At 41.9% G+C, this 18904-nt stretch overlaps 1 protein-coding gene across 1 annotated transcript in view; it reads left to right on the top strand.

Moving 5' to 3' along the window:
- PLG (plasminogen) overlaps window positions 1-18428 on the top strand; it is a 257526-nt gene extending 239098 nt beyond the window's left edge. Inside the window, exons 17-19 of the mRNA XM_029594095.1 lie at window positions 1107-1213; window positions 6636-6781; window positions 17968-18428. Of these exons, the coding sequence (XP_029449955.1) occupies window positions 1107-1213; window positions 6636-6781; window positions 17968-18132 (418 nt within the window). The 3' untranslated portion in view covers window positions 18133-18428. The remainder of the gene's footprint in view (window positions 1-1106; window positions 1214-6635; window positions 6782-17967) is intronic.
- Window positions 18429-18904: the final 476 nt, after the last annotated feature.

Genomic DNA, 18904 nt, shown 5'->3' with positions numbered 1-18904 from the left:
ATAGCAACATGTATTGCAAGGCAGAAGACCCGTTGCTGAGGCATCTGTAGTAGTGTGGCTGGGGCTTAAGTACCCAGCCCCGTGATGTAATAACTAGGCACTGGCAAGGAGCTTCCCATCGCAGGACTTTCAAGAGGTGAAGTGTTGTGCATGCGCGCACTTAGGAAGAGCTAAGGGTGAAGCGGTATGGTCGCATGCTGGCTGGATCGGCAGCAGTAAGTGTGGCCTGTTGCAGGTCCGTCCTGCAGCCAGTCAAAATGTTACACTGGGAGGACATATCATGATTGAAAAAAGGAAAAAGAGAACACATGTAGATTTTATTTCCAAATCTTCGTGGGTTATTTTCCCATTCAAAAAGTACCTGCACAAACAGGAGTTGGAAACATCCATTTGTACCTGTGGCAATTTTCAATGTGAAAATACAGGAGTACTCCCACTTTCAAACTTGGAGCAAAGCCTATGAGTACAAAAAACCCCCCCAAACTTGCTGACTTTGCCCCAGTGTGAAGAGTTTGAAAATTGCCCCTTCTGCATCTCTGTGAAAGCTTGTATTGGATCACGGTACTGTCGCTTACACACGTTACCAGGCTTCATATCTACCATTCACTGGTGCCTTCCTCCCTTCGGTTAAGGGTGAGAATTTTCCCTCTGGAATCCTCTGGAGCTACTTTTTATTTGAAATCCACACTTATGTTGATGGCAAAAGAGGAGAGAAAACATTTTGCTAATATTGGAGAAGTTTTGTTTTCCCCTCAGACATCAACTGCAACTCACTAGTATATCATAGCCAAGGTCACAGCCCTCAGCATGGGCACCATTGATCTACTGCACTACCTGCTGTCTCTGGAAAGTGTTTTTATTTCTAAACTAAATGGAGTAAAAAATAAAGGCTGAAGAGTGCTGCCACTTTTAAAACCACAACTGGAGGTCTTCTGCCTTAAACACAGATCATTATAATTATTATGAGGGACAATGGGTTTTATTCAATTCATTTTTTTAACTTAGGCACAGAATGGATAAAAGTCCTTTCTCAATAAGTCCCAGTGTGTGCTAAAGGTAACAAGCAATTAAACTAAACCTTGGAAAACTGTCTTTCTTTATTTCAGCCCAGTACTGATCACTGAAGAAGTACTTCCTGCTTGCTTGCCGACAGAAAATTACATGGTACCGGATAGATTCCAATGTTATGTTACAGGATGGGGTGAAACACAAGGTGAGAGAGTCTATATGCAGGAACGTATGGAAAATATTCTAGGAACGTACACCTTTTATAAAGTCAGATGCAAATCTGCAATTCCTTTTATCCCCAATCTCTCATGCTTGTAACTAGTGGTTCCCAATTCTGTCATTCTGACCCTTCAACCAGTTAGGTTTTCAGGGCTCAGCCTGACACTCAATATATGCACCATTGTAATGGGGGCACTTGATTCGGGATGAATTTTTAGGAGGTGGGTTGGGGTTTTGTTAATGATGTCAATTTTACAATGAATACCTCTGAATGTTTCTGTAAGACCACCCCACCAAACTCCAACTCACCCCAAATGAAGTGCCCCCCTTACTATGGTGCATATATTGAGTGTCAGGCTGAGCCCTATAAAGAGGCATGCTCTCTCTCTCTCACTCACTCAGCACAAGATATGCATGTAAAAGCTGCAGAAATACACACATGAAGAGTATTTTAAAACCTACACATATACTTTATAAAATAGTACGTATCTTTTCACATGGTGAGGTACGCGCATTTCTGGGCGCACACGCAGCCCTTTTAAAATCTACCCACATGGTTTTGCCTCCCCACGCATGAATGAGGCTACTATAATAGTTCTTCAAAAGAAGGGAAGGGACTTTGGTGATCTTGCCTCAAATCAGCCAATATCACTCTTGAATGTAGATAATAAGATGTTAGTCTCTATCCTAGCAATGTGACTCAGAACAATTGTACTCATGTTGATCGACCAGGATTCATGCTTAGTAGGCATGGAGTTAATAATATCTGGAAGGCATTGGTGATTTAGGGAACAAAATGAAAATCTGGTGGGACAGGAATGATCCTGAGCCTAGATGCTGAAAAAGCTTTCGATAAGGTGAACTGGCAATATATGTTTTCAGTCTTGGTTAAATATGGTATAGAAGGCCCTTTTTTAAATTGGATTACATTTTTATATACAAATCCTAAAGCACAAATCCTGGCTAATGGTGTTCTGTCTAGAGACTTTGCTTTAGTGGGGATAGGAGGCAGCTGCAGGGGTGCCTCCTATCCCTACTGCTTTTTGTCTTAATTTTGGAACTGTTCGCAATTGGGATCCAGCAGATGACAAGTATTAAAGGGATAGTAATTGGTAGACAAGAACATAAGATATGTCTTTTTGCAAATTACATTCTACTGTTTTTAGACAATGCCATACAAGCCATGGGGCCCATTATGAGTCTTTTTGCTACTTTTAAATCTTTTGCTGAGCTTACTAAAAAGTTTGATAAGTCTGAGGCTCTGCCCTTGAGTTCTGCATTGGCTGATGGATGGCAGCCTTTAAATGGGTCAATGAAAAAATGAAGCTGAAAGATATGGGTTATGTTTCGGAATGGAAAACAGTGAAGAGGAATGGGACTTGATTGGATTTTGTTATGTTTCGGGAGGCCTCGGAAGGCCTTGCATTCTGTTATGTTTCGGGAGGCCTTGAGAGGCCTTGCATTCTGTTAGGGAGCGCTGGGAGAGCATTCCCAACTTGTGGAGATAGTGTGCCCTTAGGCCTTAGCATGACCCCAGAGGACTCCAAGACAGCACCGAGGTAGGCAAGACGTGTCCCAGCATGGGTGGAGATGGACAGTCTGACCCTCTGCCGGACCTGCATGCTTCTGGAGCAACATATGGTGTTGGTTATTGAACAGTCCTCCAATCGTTCCCAGCCCTTTCGGACCTGCCAAAAGGAATGACAAGAAGCAGCAGGCCGGACTACGGACGAGGGCAGACGAAGGCTCTGGAACATAGAGACTCTAGACGTAGACGAGGAACTTGGAGGTGCAGACAAAGACTTGTGCAAGGACTTTGGACGAAGGTTCAGAAGCAAGGTACTGCAGGCAAAGGTATTCAGGAGCAAGATCAAGTACTGGGTTGAGACTGCGACGCAGCACGCCCTACACAGCCACTACCCATGGGCTGGTTGCGAACCACGCTTGAAAGCGAAGCAGGCTCTAGACGAGGTGTGGAATAGATAAAAACTGGAACATGGCGAAGATTCAGTGGAAGCCTGTACCAAGGTACGCCCTACATAGCCCATCTTAGACTGGTCGCAGACCACACTGGAATGGCACAGGTTCAGTCAGAGTCTTTGGCATGGAAGGACACAATGAAAGGAACTCTGAAGACCAGGATAGAAGCAAGCAAGGATTCAAAGACAACTCAGGACTGAAGCAGAAGTCTTCCGGAGGTTTGTATTGCGCAGGTGAAGATGTACTGCGCAGGTTAAGATGGCCTTGTACCATGAGCGCCCTACACAGCCACTACCCATGGGCTGGTCACAGACCACGACATGGCACGCCAGGAAAGGAGGCGTCGAGGAACCTGGGGTACAGGACATCAGGAACAGGCGAGGAACATCAGACGGGATTACTGACATCAAGACAAGACATGGAGCTCCAATGAAGAACGAAGGCCTGACGGAGCACTGGAAGGCGAGACATCCAGGAGCAAGTAACTTCAATGCAAGGCAAAGCAGAACTGAAAGAGAAGTCCTTTTATAAAGCAGGAAGCAGGCAACACCGTGGGAGGAGTTTAAATGGACCACACCCAGCTGGCCCTATAACTAAAGAGAAGAGCTGCGGTCTGACCCCTTAGGAAGAAGGGGTGGGGCCCAAACCAGAAAGTCAAGGAGGAAGCAGAGCAGGCCTCAGGTAGGCCCAGATGGCAACGGCGGCCTTCCAGGCCATGGAGCAAAACCAGGATAGACTGTCCAGGCAAGGCCCCGGCTTTGGTGCGGCCACTAGAGAAAAGGTGAGAGGCCTCCCATGGCACAGCTACGGGAGGAATCGTAACAGATTTGGAGGAGGGATGGGGGAGGGTGTGAATGTGGGTGAATCGGTGTGAGAGCTGGTAAGGGGAGGGGTTATTTTATGCTAGGAATTTTGTTGTTTTAGTTTTATTTCACATAATAATATAAGGCAGGGATATACTATATTTGATTTACTCTTGTTGTTTATCATTGTTATGATATTTGCTCTTTGCATTCCCTGTCTTATCTAATAAAATGATTTAAAAAAATAAAAGAAGAATATACTAACTTCTCCCAGGACAAGCAGGATGGTAGTCCTCATATGTGGGTGATGTCAGCAGAAAGAGCTCTATCACGGAAAACATTTCTGTCAAAGTTTCTAGAACTTTTGACTGGCACACTGAGCATGCCCAGCATGCCATAATCCCTGTTACCACAGGGATCTTCCTTCAGTCTCTTTTTTTCCGTGCTGCAGTTTGCCTCGCAGTTAGAGAATTTTCTCACAATTTTTTCTTCACGGAATACTTGAAGTTTACTTCTCCAAAAACTTCCCTCACACAGGTCTCCCATCATGACATTGGTATTCGTCACTCGGTGAGTGAATTCCACCATCTTTGGTCGGTTCCTGCCTCCCCTTTTTTCAGTGTCCACAGGCCATCGATCTTTTTTGGGCCTCCCTTTTTTGTATCATGGCAACAGGTTTTAGAAAATGCCCAGTGTCCCCGTACCATGTTGATTACTGACCCGCATGATGTCTGTGTGCTGTAGAGGTGTGAATCGTGTAATCGATCGTCTTAACGATCGATTTTGGCTGGGGGGGAGGGAAATCTGATCGTCGAGTTGTTTTTTTTTTCTAAAAATCGTAAATCAGGGGAGGGCGGGAAAACCGGCATTGCAAAAAAACCCTAAAACCCCCCCCCAAAATGTTTTAAATTACCTGGGGTCCAGTGGGGGGGTCCCGACGCGATCTCCTCCCGCTCTCTGGCCACCGCTGCGTTGAGAAATGGCGCCGTGGCCTTTTACCCTTATGTGATAGGGCAAAGGTAGCGCCGGCGCCATTTTGTTTCCTGGCTCCCGACGTCACGCGTGCGGGAGATCGCCCCCGGACCCCCGCTGGACCCCCAGGGACTTTTGGCCAGCTTGGGGGGGGGGGGCCTCCTGACCCCCACAAGACTTGCCAAAAGTCCAGCGGTGGTCCGGGAGCGACCTCCTGCACGCGGGCCGTATTGCCAATCTTCAAAATGGCGCCAGCGCTACCTTTGCCCTCATTATGTCATACGGGCGACGGGTGCCTGTATGACATATGGCACTTCCACAAATTCCTGTGGAGGTGCCAGTAGCACCTAGCCTGCCTCCCCTTTAGGTACGATATCTACACCAGCTTTCAGGGAGGAACTGGATGGTCTCATCCGCCAGGCAATGCTCGATGCTCTCCAAGACTTACAGCCATCAATGCCGGCCCCCATACTGGCACCGACATCTGAGCCATCGATGTTTACGCCGCTGCTCGACCGACTGGATACACTCATCGGTGCCCTTCGAACACAACCTAGGCTACCGATAGCAAAGCAACCCACAAAGTCTCTGAAAGCCCCGATACCCATTCCAGGGTCCTCAGAAGATGAAGGCACAGACTCCTGTCCATTGCTACCGGAACTGATGCCTGGTCCATTGGGGCTCTTGGGACCGAGATGCCCATGTTTCCCCTTGATGCCTTCAGTGCCACCGAAATCCACATCGGTGCCACTGCATCTTCCATCGAATGATCCATCAATGCCAACACATCCTACAGTACCAACCTTCCTCCCTCCTTCAGGATCTCAGCTAGAGACCTTTTCTGACACATGGGAAGATGTTGACACTGACACATCTAAGGAGGACATCTTATCAGAACCATCTCCTCCTTTGATTGTCTCCTTTGTTCCTCCGGAACAAAGGAGACAATCTCCCCCAGAAGACCTCTCCTTTGCAAATTTTGTAAAAGAAATGTCAGAGACAATCCCCTTTGACCTGATTACAGAGGAGGACACATGCCATAAACATTGGAAGTTCTCCAATTTGTTGATGCTCCAAAGAAAGTTATGGCTATCCCTGTCCACGAGGTACTCGTGGATCTCCAACATCATTTCTGGGAGCATCCTTGTACTGTCCAACCAATGAATAGGAGGACAGATGCAACCATCCTGCTTGTCCTGGGAGAAAGCAGAGTTGCTTAATTGTAACAGGAGTTCTCCCAGGACAGCAGGATGTAGTCCGCATGAAACCCACCCGTCACCCCGCAGAGTTGGGTCCGAAATGTTTTATTTTGTTTTTTCGCTTGCACCTTTTGCTACAAATGAGACTGAGGCTTCAGGGATTATGGCATGCTGGGCATGCTCAGGGTGCCAGTCAAAAGTTCTAGAAACTTTGACAGAAAAGTTTTCCTTGATAGGGCTCCGACTGCTGACATCTCCCATATGTGAGGACTACATCCTGCTGTCCTGGGAGAACACCTGTTACAGGTAAGCAACTCTGCTTTCCCTATTTTAACAGTGTCCTATAAAGATATCACATGCCAAACCATGCATTCCTGAGCATCTGTCAGCTTTCCCCCATGACCTTGTAATTTAAAAGCTGATGTATCTCATGCATTGTTTCTCCTGGTAAAAGGTACTGGTGGAGAAGGCATACTGAAAGAAACTGGTTTCCCAGTGATTGAAAATAAAGTGTGCAATCGACCTGAATTTCTGAGTGGAAAAGTCAAGTCTACTGAACTCTGTGCTGGAAATATCCATGGTGGTACTGATAGCTGTCAGGTAAGAGAGACCATGCAACACCTTGACTATTACCAGATGGCTTCCTCTTATTCTGTCTTTATATAGAACTCCTCTGAAAAAAGCTCACTATATTGCTAAGTTAATGCTGCTTAGGAGACTTTACAATATAATAACTTCAACTTATTAGTCTTCTCCACAATAATTAGATACATGGCAGGCCATGGGGGACGACTGTATACTGAGCACCCCAAATTGATCTTCCAAGGTTTGCCAGAGCTATACTAGAAATTTCCAGGAATTATTGCTGAAGATGTGGTAATTTTACAGTAGATTTAGGTACATGCATAAATTTACAGGTAATTAATATACAAACAAGGGGATTAAGAATCCTTATGAATCCAAGAAAAAGCTGAGCAACTGGGTGGTTTGCCTTAAAACCAGTTTTCTGTTTGATAATATTGCTATACTGGTTGTGGCACAAGTTAAAAATCTATGGGAGTCATGATTGAGTTAAAGTTGCTCCATACGCAAATTAAGCATGTCATAAAGGATGGAACAACTTTAACTCAAGCATGACTCCCAGAGGTTTTTAACTTGTGCCACAACCAGTATAGCAATATTATCAAATAGAAAACTGGTTGGGGCTCAGTGGTAGGAGGCTTTACAATATAATTTCAATTTTTGGGATATTTAAAGACAACTTATTAGTCTTCTCCACAATGATTAGACCGTAACAAACTTGTAATATAGAGGAAGTGACCACAAATTCCCCATCCCTGGTTCAACATTCTGCGAGTATGGCATAGATCTCCACACACCTCACCTCACGTAATTTATTTAGAATATTTATAACTCACCTATGATCGATACTAGGTGGGTAACAATAAAAACATTCAGAATTTCAAAAACATAAAACAAATTTAAGGACTAATATATTATCAACATAAAATTAATACAAAAAATACATCTAAAAATAGCAAAATAGATAAAACAGAGGTAAATTGAATAAAAACACCAAAAATATTATGACAAACTATAAAATCACAAAACAGCAATGCACTTGTTACCACAATTTGGCTTTATAACCAGCAAATATCATACTGTCTTGTAAGTTTCTTAGTGACAAATATGTTCTAGTACCTATTGAGCAAAAGCCTACAGCATCCCTAAACCCGTTTATATCATGACCGAATAACTACAAACAGTAACTCTTCATGCGTTCCCTGTAGCAGGAGCCAGATGATTCTTGCAGGTATTGCCTGAAGGATTTCCTATCCATAAGCTTGTTGAAATAGATAGATTTTTAATACCTTATAGAATCTGACAATTGAGGTCTCTGTTTTAATTTCATTTGGCAGCTCTTTCCATAAACAGGATCCTGCTACATGGAATATTTGCTCTCTAGACTCCGCCAGTCGTACCTGCTTAGCTGATAAGATAGAGAGGAGATGTTGGAAAGATGATCTTAAAGTACGAGTCAGTTGATAGAAGTTTCACAGTTGCATTAAAGCAAGTAAAGCATGTAAATTACAAGCGATTGCTATTTTAATTAGAACCTTATTTGAATGCATCTGATTTCAGAACTGTCTTACTGTCACTAGTTTTATCCATAGTTTATTACAACAACTCAATCTATCTCAGCCTTCCTATGTCTGCTATGAAAGCACCACAAATGGCTCAGAACTCTGCCACACAGATATTGACCAACTCAACTCATTATGGACATATCACTTCAGTACTACAGTCGCTCCACTGGCTTCCAGTCCAGAGGCGAATAAAATTTAAAATTCTAACCTTAATGCATAAAGCACTAAGCAATGATGTCCTACTATGCATCAGATGTCTTCTGAAGATATGCATACTAACTAGAAACCTAAAATCACTCAAACGTTGCCTATGGAATGTTTCTTCAATACAGTCAATTAGGCTCTCAGAATTTCAGGAAAATACCTTTGAAGTGATGGGCCCACTACTTGGGAACTCCCTACATGAGCAGCTTCAGAAGGAATCAAGCTTTTCAACTTTTAAGAAGCAGCTGAAAACTTTTTTTTTACTGAAGCATTCAACTTCAAACTGAAGTCAGCTTAACTGTATGTGAACTTTTTTTTTTTTTTAATCGTTCATTTCCATATCTTTGTCATGTGTTACACTGGCCCATATATATATATATATATATATATTTTTTTTTTTTTTTTTATATACCGACATTCACCCAAGGGTATCACGTCGGTTTACATTGAGACATTGTAAAATTACAGCAAGTGAGGTTTTGTGATGCTTAAATTATAACATTGTAAAATAAAGTGATTTGTTATCTTAACAATATAAAGCTAACATTTGAATTGACTATTGAGCGTTCTCATTGTGGGATATGTGCGGGGTTAAGGTTCTGCTTGGTATTGGTTGTTGGGGATGACAAGCGGTTAGCTGTTGGCTGGGTAGACAAGGGGCTAGCTGTTGGCTGGGTAAATATCATTAGTTTGATCTGCAAGTTCATGGTAATTTGATTATATTTTACAAAACATTGGCCTTTCTGATTTTTAACATCATTCAGCAGATTGGACCATCCTCTGAGTCCCTCCTTATTACACGAATATTTAATCAGGAAGATTTGGAGTACCTTATATTAAGCAGTGCAGATGTTGATGCTTGGCCTTTTTATTAACTCCAGTGTATTATTTTTTGTTATTTATGAATGTCATTTTGTAAGCAACCTAGAATAAGGGATAGCGTGGTTGATAAATGTTTTAAATAAATAATAAGAGATCCAAGTCTGTGTTTTCTAAACACAACACTACTGCTAAATATCTCAATCTGTCCACCACCTCCTACCCCTCGTTTCCCTCCCTTTAGCAGGTCCTAACCATGCCTACCCTTTCTGTATTACTTTTATTTTGTGTATTTATTTTATTTCTAGAGGCTTATATACTGCACACCCAGAAATCTGATCAGTGCAGTGTACAAAAGTAATACAAAATATAAAAATAACATAAAATACAATAAAACCAAAAAGAATAAAAACAAAAATGCCCCTCCACTTGTGAGGAGTGACAGTGGCAGAAGGTAATGGGAAATAGAGTTCATGCTAAGGAAATAAGAGTTTGTAGAGTGTCTCGGGAATCTTTCCTGGGTCCAATTCTGTTACTTATTTTTGTAAATGATATAATTACAAGGGACTGTAGATGACAATAAGGTCTGCAGTAGAGTGGTCATCTTTGAAAGAGTATACAGAATGAGGTGTGATCTAAGAAAGATTGAGGAATGGTCAAGTGCTTGGTAGCTAAGATTCAATGCAAATAAGTTTAGAGTCATGCATCTGGGTTGCAGAAACCCAAGGAAGCAGTACATGATGGGGGAGAGATGTTGATATGTACCAAGCAAGAGAGAAACTGTGAGGTGATCATATCTGATGATTTCAAGGTAATGGACCTTGTAATAAGGGGATGTCCAAAGAAAGAGAAATTCTAGAGTGCATAAGGAGAGTCATAGCCAGTAGAAAAAAGGAGATGATAAGGCTTCTATACAGATCATTAATGAGACTTCATCTGGACTATTGTGTTCTGTTTTGAACATATCTGAAATAATATAGATAGAGTAGAAGTGGTCCAGAGAAGAATTACTAAAATGGTGCAAAGTCTGTACCTGAAGCCCTATGAAATGACACTAAGGGATAGACTTTCCTATGTCGCAGGGCTCCCTGAATCACACGCTAATGGGGGGCGGGGGGGTGAAGCAGGGGGTGGGCCTGCCGGCGTTTGCACCCAATAGCGTCATCATAAAAGGTGGTGCTATTGGGCGCAAAATAGGCAGCGAAAAGGGTTCTTACCTTTTCGCTGTCCATGCTATCTTTGCGGTGTCCGCCCTGTTGCCGCCCCGACTCCTCCCCTTCCGGTGGCTACTCCTCTCCGACTCCTCCCCGATCTAGCTATCGCACGCAAAAAGGTGCTAGCTTTAGAAAATGACCTCCTAAGAGAGCAAATTTTAAACTATGTTTAAAGACTGCGGGTACTTTTTGCCTGAATACTTTCCATCAATTTTCAAAGTGAAAACTTTCCCTTTGAAAACTAGGTTGAAAAAAAGTACACGCACAGATCTGCACCTGTTATTTGTGTGAACACTTTTTCAAGCAAAATTATGCCTCCCCTCTCTGTGAATACGTATGAAATATGCTACTTGTCCATCAGACTTATCCAGCTATGTAGCAGCTGCTGCTTCTTAGCCAGATAAATCGGAATATAGCGTGATAAGTGTGCGCAAATGATATATCTGCCTATTTGTACTTCAGATTTTAAAGGGATACATGAGTAGATTTTACTAGTGTGATTAGACACATTTATGTAAGTCAGCTTTTACATGCGTAAATCAGGGGATTTTCTAACATGTGCATAGCAAATGAAATAACCAGTTTTATCAATTAATCTACCAGTTTGCCCAGTCCATCTGCAGCTTGTGAAGACCCTCCTGGTTCTTCCACTTGAAGTTCCCCCCATTTCATGCAGACCCCTTAACCAGTTATTTTTTCACTTTTAAGATGTTTATGATCATTTATGCCTGATATTGAGCAGGAGTAAATATATGTAAGTGCCATATTTACACATATAAACTGCTTATAAAATAACATACTTGCATAAATGTAGGCCCCTCCCCAGAATGCCCCTGGCTCTCCCCTTTTTTTTACATGTGCAAATTTACTCATGGACCCTGATTTACATGTGAATGTTGAGGTTTTTAAAATAGCATATACTCATGTAAATGCTATTTTTCATATGCAAATGCTATTTTTTATGCGCACAACTTTTGAAAATTCACCCTTAAGATTTCTCACATACTCATATGCAGTATCTGATATGAGTCTGGTTAATTTGTCATACTTGGCTGCATTTTACTACAGTCTATGGATTCTGTTCTGCAAAATGGAGAGTAAAAAATTCATGAAGAGAAGAAAATCTCTAGCAAAGTCAAATATCCCCCAAAGTTATTCCAAATGCCTTTTTGCAGAAAGAGAAGAAATGCTTGTGAAACAAATATGTAAGCCCTGGGTGGGATGGAACCTTTAGATTGGACCCAGGGGCACATAGAAAGAAAGATGGACTCTATCTGCACCCAATGCTCCACGGATAGCTTCTAGTTCAGAGGCCCACGGCTCCATGTTGAAGGAAGCGTACCTTCAAGGCCCTTTTGCATTCACCAAAGTACATGGCCCTCTCTCTCACTGTACACCACATTGATGATCTACATAGTCTTTGGCATAAAAAAAATCACATTGGGAGCAATGTGGTTTTCAACTTCTTTACTGATAGTTTATATTGGCTGAAGAATATTTACAGCACTTAGATCAGGATTTAAATAAAGTTAACAAACAGTAAGGCAGTAGAAAAATTCATAAATTTGTGACCTCACTCTTCTAGTAAAGTCTTTGAATTTATGAAAGCTAATTCCTTAACAAATTGGTCTCTTTTTTTCCTTTCTAATTACTCTGACTGAAGAAAGTGAAGCTGTCTTCCAGTTTCCTCAAATTTATCACAGATCTTCCTGCTGTAGAATGGTTAGAATTTAGTCCTAATTTCTTGTTAGAACATATATTAAGTTCCAATTCTCATACCTTTCTAGAAGTCTTGCTATTAATCAAGTTGACTTAGAAAATAGCCACTGCTATTACTAGCATCAGTAGCATGGGATAGACTTAGTTTTTGGGTAGTTGCCAGGTACTTATAGCCTGGATTGGCCACTGTTGGAAACAGGATGCTGGGCTTGATGGACCCTTGGTGTGACCCAGTATGGCATGTTTTTATGTTCTTATATCCTTCCAAAAGTACCAGTGGACACTCTCCTGTCAAATGCAGTGCACTTGAGTCAGCAGCAACATATTTCTTAAACAATACCTTCAGACCATTCCCTCTGGCAATCGACAGGAATCCAGTTCTTCTCTGATGAAACCTTCATTCCTCAAGCTCTTCCTAGGTGAAAGACACCTGTTTCCCAGTAGATTGAAAATTGATTCCCTGATACCAAGATCATTCAGTTCCAGGTGGAACAAAAATAGACATTGACTCAAAAAAGGGGAAAAACAAACAAGAGGCAAGAAGGATGGAAAAAACTTCTCTGTCTCAAAAATGGGGGGATAATCACTAAAAACAGACAGCTCAAGGTTGAAACTCCTCTGCATTGGGTCACTGACAGGTCTATTCCCTGGAGGAGTGATAGAACTCTGCAGAATCTTCCCTTGATCTATCCTTACACAGGGACGCCCCAATCCTCTCTGAAACTCACAGGGGAAAAGTCTCAAAAAAATGGATCAAAATGTGTAAACACAGGCAGAATTAAGTCATTCTAACAGGCTGACTTGAAAGGGCCAAAACAGCAAAGCCCTCTCTATTAAGTTAGTAAAATTAACAGACAGAAGACAGAGAGTTACTGTCTTCAGGAAATCTAACTAAAACTCCCACACCCTAAGATGGTGCCTGGTGGTTAAAAAGGTTAAGGCAACACCATCTCAGTTTCCTTTATGGGGGGGGGGGACGACGACGACAAAATCCAACATCTTTTCATTAGATCTTTCTGCATCTCTCCAGCTAGGTATTACACTCTTTCTGGTAAGGAAACCAAAGATTCCTTACAAATATTTATTTACACTGCTAAGAAATTTTGCTGAATTGAGGGCTTTGTTATTCTACATGTGACCCACTTCGGAAGGGCACAGAAAAAGTAAGAGGATGTGGTAGCTGAGTGGATTGCCAGTTTGTCTATGGGGGTTCAATCACAATTTGGGTCAAGTAGATGATATAATGGAGCCTGGCCCATAAGCCAGGCTTTCTTTCTCCTTGGCTAGCCAGGGGACCTTGCCAGATAGATCTCCCCTCTATGAGCCCATTCTGATCCCCAGGAATCCCCACAAGAAGATAAAGTAGGGATTTACTCCATAGATTTATTCTAGCAAGTTTTATTTTCTGAGGTTACCAGCAGTTAGATGTTACTATTGAACTTAGAACACCCAATTGGATTTCAAAGGTTCACATGTTTCTACGGCAAGTGGTCACAGCATTAGTTTCAAACACATTGATACATTTTTTCCCTTCCCAACTAACTTGAACAACAATACTACATGCTACACATGTTAAATTCCCATTGATGTGTGATATTGGTAATGCTCATGTGAGCGTTGCTAATATTGCAAAAAAAAAAAAAAAGGAGCAACAATAGTAAAATATTAATGAGCTGTGTTGATTGGGAATGCATGCAAAGCAGATTTTTTCACTATTAAAATATAGTAATGCAGATCACAATAAACTTTGTGATCTGTGTTATTCCATTGAAACACTTCAAGCAGTGTAGTTAACAGTTCTTCAAGAGGATCAGCAGGCTAACACACCTGCCGATGCTCTCTTGGCAACTCTCAAGATTTGTAAAGGGGCATATAGCCCAAGATTACCCCATCACCAAATCCTTATGGACAAAACAAAGTGGTCTTTGCTGCCCTCCGTCAACCGAACATAACTCCTCCTTCCTCCCATAAACTCTCCTGAAAATAGATATTTGGGAGTTCTGCCCTTCACTGAATTAGAAAAAAATATTAGCCCTCTCAGTCCTCCTCTGTCTCCAACCTAAGGGAGAGTGAATTCTTCAGAGTGATCCCCAATCACTCCTGCCCCATTAATGCTGAAATTCAAAATGGTTCTGGCTGACCTATGGCTCCTCTTTGTCCTGTTCACTACTCATACAACTATCAGGGATGTATATATATATATATATATATATATATTTTTTTTTTTTTTTGACCAGGCATTTTTTCCTGTTCCTTTGTACTTCCAGCTCAGTCAGAACCAGGACTGGGATGCTGGAACCATGAGCCTTTACTCACAACTACATGGGGAGTTTCCCCCTATTTTATTCCCTCCCTCTCCTAGCCTGGGCCAGGCACTATGCACAGGGCTCCTTCCAAGAACCCTGCATCTCTGTAATCTAAATCTTGTCCCTAGGCATTGCCTTTAAGCAATGACTACAACTCCCTCCCTGCCCTGAGGATACTGCCTCCACAGCATCCCCAACAGTAAATGATCCAGTGTGGGGAGAGGAGAGGAGGGATGGTTTAAGACCCTACTTGGGATCAAACCAGTGACTTTCCATATAACAATGCACTGCATTGCCACTGAGCCACCAGGCCAGCATGAGCAAGGATAAATCTGGCCAGCCATGCACTCACATGCACATTTGGGAATCTCTATTCCATCCAGTAAGGAAAAGCTGGCAGTACTGCATGGATATTAAAACATCAGCCATATCTTATTGGCGTTATAGTACAATGAATCCATCTATTACAATGTCAGGAATCAATTCATTCATACTTGCACTAGGGCTGTCTTAAATTTAGTGCATTCAGGCAAAGGTCCTTACAGCACTTTTTGCTGAATTTTTTGCTCCTGCAATTTTTTTGTGTGGCATTTCTTTCCTTTATCGAAAAAGCAGGACATTAAATCCTTGGTCAGAAAGTTATGCTGTTTCAAATTTGTGCAAGCAAACTGACAGACAGGCTTTTTGCATTTGTTTTGTGCCCTTTTTTTGTCTGGAACTCTAATTTGGCTTTAAACCTACTGTAATATCCCCATGCCCAGTCACCTTTCAGGGCATTCCTGGCTCCAAGACAGACCTGGCAAGAGCCACCCCTTGGCTAGGGCCAGATTTAGGCATAGGCAGCATAGGCACGTGCCTTAGATGTCAAATTTGGAAGATGCCAAAAAGCTTGGACTCCCCCCTGCTGATCTCTACTTTCTAGGAGGAGGGAAAGCTTGAATCACTTATTTAGATCCTCTGCTTATGGGTCTCATTATTTTAAATCCTACCATGCCGTTGGTTGGGCTCTACTGATCCTTGAGTGCTTAATGTCTCTACCTGGGGAAGAAAGTATTAGTGAGTGGGATTTCCCTTCCTTTATACAAGGAAAACTCGAAAAACAGATGGGACTGTAAACAGGGTTGGCAGTATTTATAAGTATGTACAGGTTTTATTAGATTACATGACAGTATACATTTTTATCACAGAGCATATTTAGCTACTTGGAGGTATTAGTTTCCACAAGGTATCACCATATAGAAAAGAAAGAACCTCTTGTGTTCCTTTTGAACTAGTACAGTTAACCTCTTCTTTTTTCCCTTCCCACTGTACCTCAAGTCTCACCTATGTGAAGAAATGCAACTGGACCAGTGGGTACTTTTAGTCATAAGAAGGGGGATCTATTGCATTCAGATTGCTGCTAATGACTTCTCTGCTTTTTCTTTGCTCTGCTGGTCAGACCATGCCCTCCTGGGGGTCCAAACTCAGCTCCCAATCAGCCACTGGGTCTGTACCCTCCTGAGGGACCGAATCAATCTGATACCAGGATCCATGCCCTCCCTAGGGGACCAAACTCTGCCTCCTGATCTGTCATGGTCTAAATCCTTCTGAGGGACAAATCTCCTTCTTCTGATTATAGCACTAGTGTCTGTGCCCTCCTGGTGGATTGAACTCTGCCTACTGATCTGTTACTGGGGTCTGTACCCTCCTGGAGAACCAAACTCCACCTTCTTCTGGGTCCTCGCCCTCCTGGTGGACTACACCTCCAAATTCACCACTGTGGTCAGCCCTCTCCTAGGGGATCAATCGCCACCTCTTGATTAGCTGCTGGGTCTTCTTCCTAGACCAAGTCTTTGCTGCTGCACTGCCAATGTCCTCTAGCCTCTCTCATCAGTAGGAAGGGTTTCTGTTGCTAAGGTTTATAGCTCATCTAGGTTCATGGCTTGTCCACTGTTAAGTATTTATAGCTCTCAGTGATTCCAACTTGGTTAAGTCCATGGATTGCTAATCACATTTACCCAACTAGAAGGAACTCCTCTTCTCAGCCATAAAGCCAAGACCTATGCAAAATATAGGAAAAGAAATAATGCAATGTCTGTCATTCTGCATGGCCTTCTCAGCACTGAAAACCAGGCGCCCAAGGTCTTTGACCACATATTGTTTTTGAGGGTGAGGATCCATTTGATAAAACTGTCTTTCAATTATTTTCCAACACTAATTCTTCTATTAGTGAAAGTTCTATGTACCTGTCAGTACATTGACCTTCCAAACTTATCAGGATTTCACAGGGGTAAGCTTTGGGAGTACATTCTTTGTCCATTCATTCCACCCTCTATGCATTTATGCAACTTCAAATAAAATTACAGAATTCACTCACTTTTCCAACCATCTCGTTTATTTCTCGGCACACAATCACAGAGAATGCAGGTTCCATACATGAGGTAGATAAATACATTCAAAGGAATCCCCAAACTGCCAGCACATCAGTAGATGACTTTTACTGCCTGATGCAATTTATTCAGTCCTACATCAAAAAATGCTGCTCATATGTTAGAGAATTCACTAACAGTGGAACTGCAGTAACCCACTGGTGCTTACTCTCTGAGGATTTACCTAAGCCTTGGCAGCAGGAGTCCTAGAAAAATAGCTGGCATGATCCTCCACAGAGTCCTGAGTTGGTCTACAATGAGCTGGGTTCTCCTAGAGTAGCATGCTGGAACAGCTGATGTTGCCTGCTCTTATGATTTCAAGGAGTGCCCTCACACAAAACGGAGTATGCCCTTTTATAGAAGCCAAAATTACTAAATCTTTAACACTAGATTCCACTGAGGTACCATGCTCTTAGTAACCATGGGTTATACCTGCAATTTAGGACTTTGCCTTTATTTGTTTGTGAATTAAGGCTTAGAGGATGGTTCTATGCAAATTATCAATCTGAAACTCTCTCTCATACCTCTACAATAGTAGCTTGGTCGCCTTCATAGTAGGGACCTGATCACCTTTTCAGCTTGGTTATGATTTTTCTAGGCTGACAGCTCATATTAGTGTCTGTTTCTGTTGGATTTTATTCCAATGGTAGCATGCTCTGTCTTTCTCCTCTTCCCCTGGGAGAGGGAGGGTGGGTTACTACTAACAATATCTGGGATCCTGAAGGAATGTCTTGTCTCTGTATTGTTTAATTATAAACAGCTGTAGAGATTTTATTTTTAAATGTTCTATATTACAACAAATGCTGTTAAGTAATTAGAAGACAACTGGGCTTGATGGATCGCTAATCTTTTCTCAGCCCAACCAATTATTTAGTAAATATGATTGTACAGTTGATATACAATTAATTTGGTAGAACCTGCTATAAGGGACACATACTTTATTTTACTCTTCTCTTTCTTCTCCCTCAGGGTGACAGTGGAGGACCCCTGGTTTGTCCTGATGGAGGCATATATACCTTGCAAGGAGTGACCTCCTGGGGTCTTGGCTGTGCTCAGCCTATGAAACCCGGTGTTTATGTTCGAGTTTCCAAGTTTATTCCTTGGATTCAAGAAACAATGAAGGAAAATTCCTGAGGGCTCATTCAACTCTTCAACTCAAAGTGGATATGATAATTTTGAAATTACCTGCAAAAATTAATGAGGACTCTTAAAATGTAATCAGCTATTAAATTTTGAAGAAACAACAATCCCTACAGGCCTGTTTATCTGAACCTCTCTTTCACATATTCCGAAATATTCCATAATGAAAAGAATCAATTGTTTGGCTTTTGTCAATGTTAATCTAGACAAATGTACCTAAAGTCAACCCTGAAAGAGATAAGTGTGTGCAGTTAAATACAATAAAGGAAAGAAAAACGTTTTCCAGGAAATTTTTGTGTTTTGTCTTTCATTCCTTACATCAGATTCATGTCAGTTATCTCCTGATTTCATAATGATTTAATTGAAAGAGAACCATAACTGAGAACTGGTGTTAATAGAAGTAATCTATTGAGTCTGATGAAAATGGTTGACCATCACTGGAATACGGTTGTATAAGAGTGTGTTCTTCCTCCTCAGGGTATGCATATGTTTTCTTGTTACACTGTCACCTGGATCAACGTATAATATTGCTTAGTTTAGAGTCTTCGCATGTGTAGAACTCCTTTTATTCATTGGTTATTTTTTTTAAAGATTCTGAGCTCCATATTGGATCTATTCCTGTTTGCTCCTTCTCATCGGTCTGTTCTCTTGCTTCTTCCTTTTGGTCCTTTGCCCCTAGGGATGCCTGAACAAGTCTGTTTGCTGCAGATAGTTCAGTTGGAAAAAGATTCAGGGCAAACTAACAGCTCTCCTATATTCTATAGGC

This window comes from Rhinatrema bivittatum, chromosome 3, assembly GCF_901001135.1.
Source record: "Rhinatrema bivittatum chromosome 3, aRhiBiv1.1, whole genome shotgun sequence".
NCBI lineage: Eukaryota > Metazoa > Chordata > Amphibia > Gymnophiona > Rhinatrematidae > Rhinatrema > Rhinatrema bivittatum.
The sequence above is the reverse complement of the archived record's forward strand: the minus strand, read 5'-3'. Positions and strand labels throughout refer to the sequence as shown.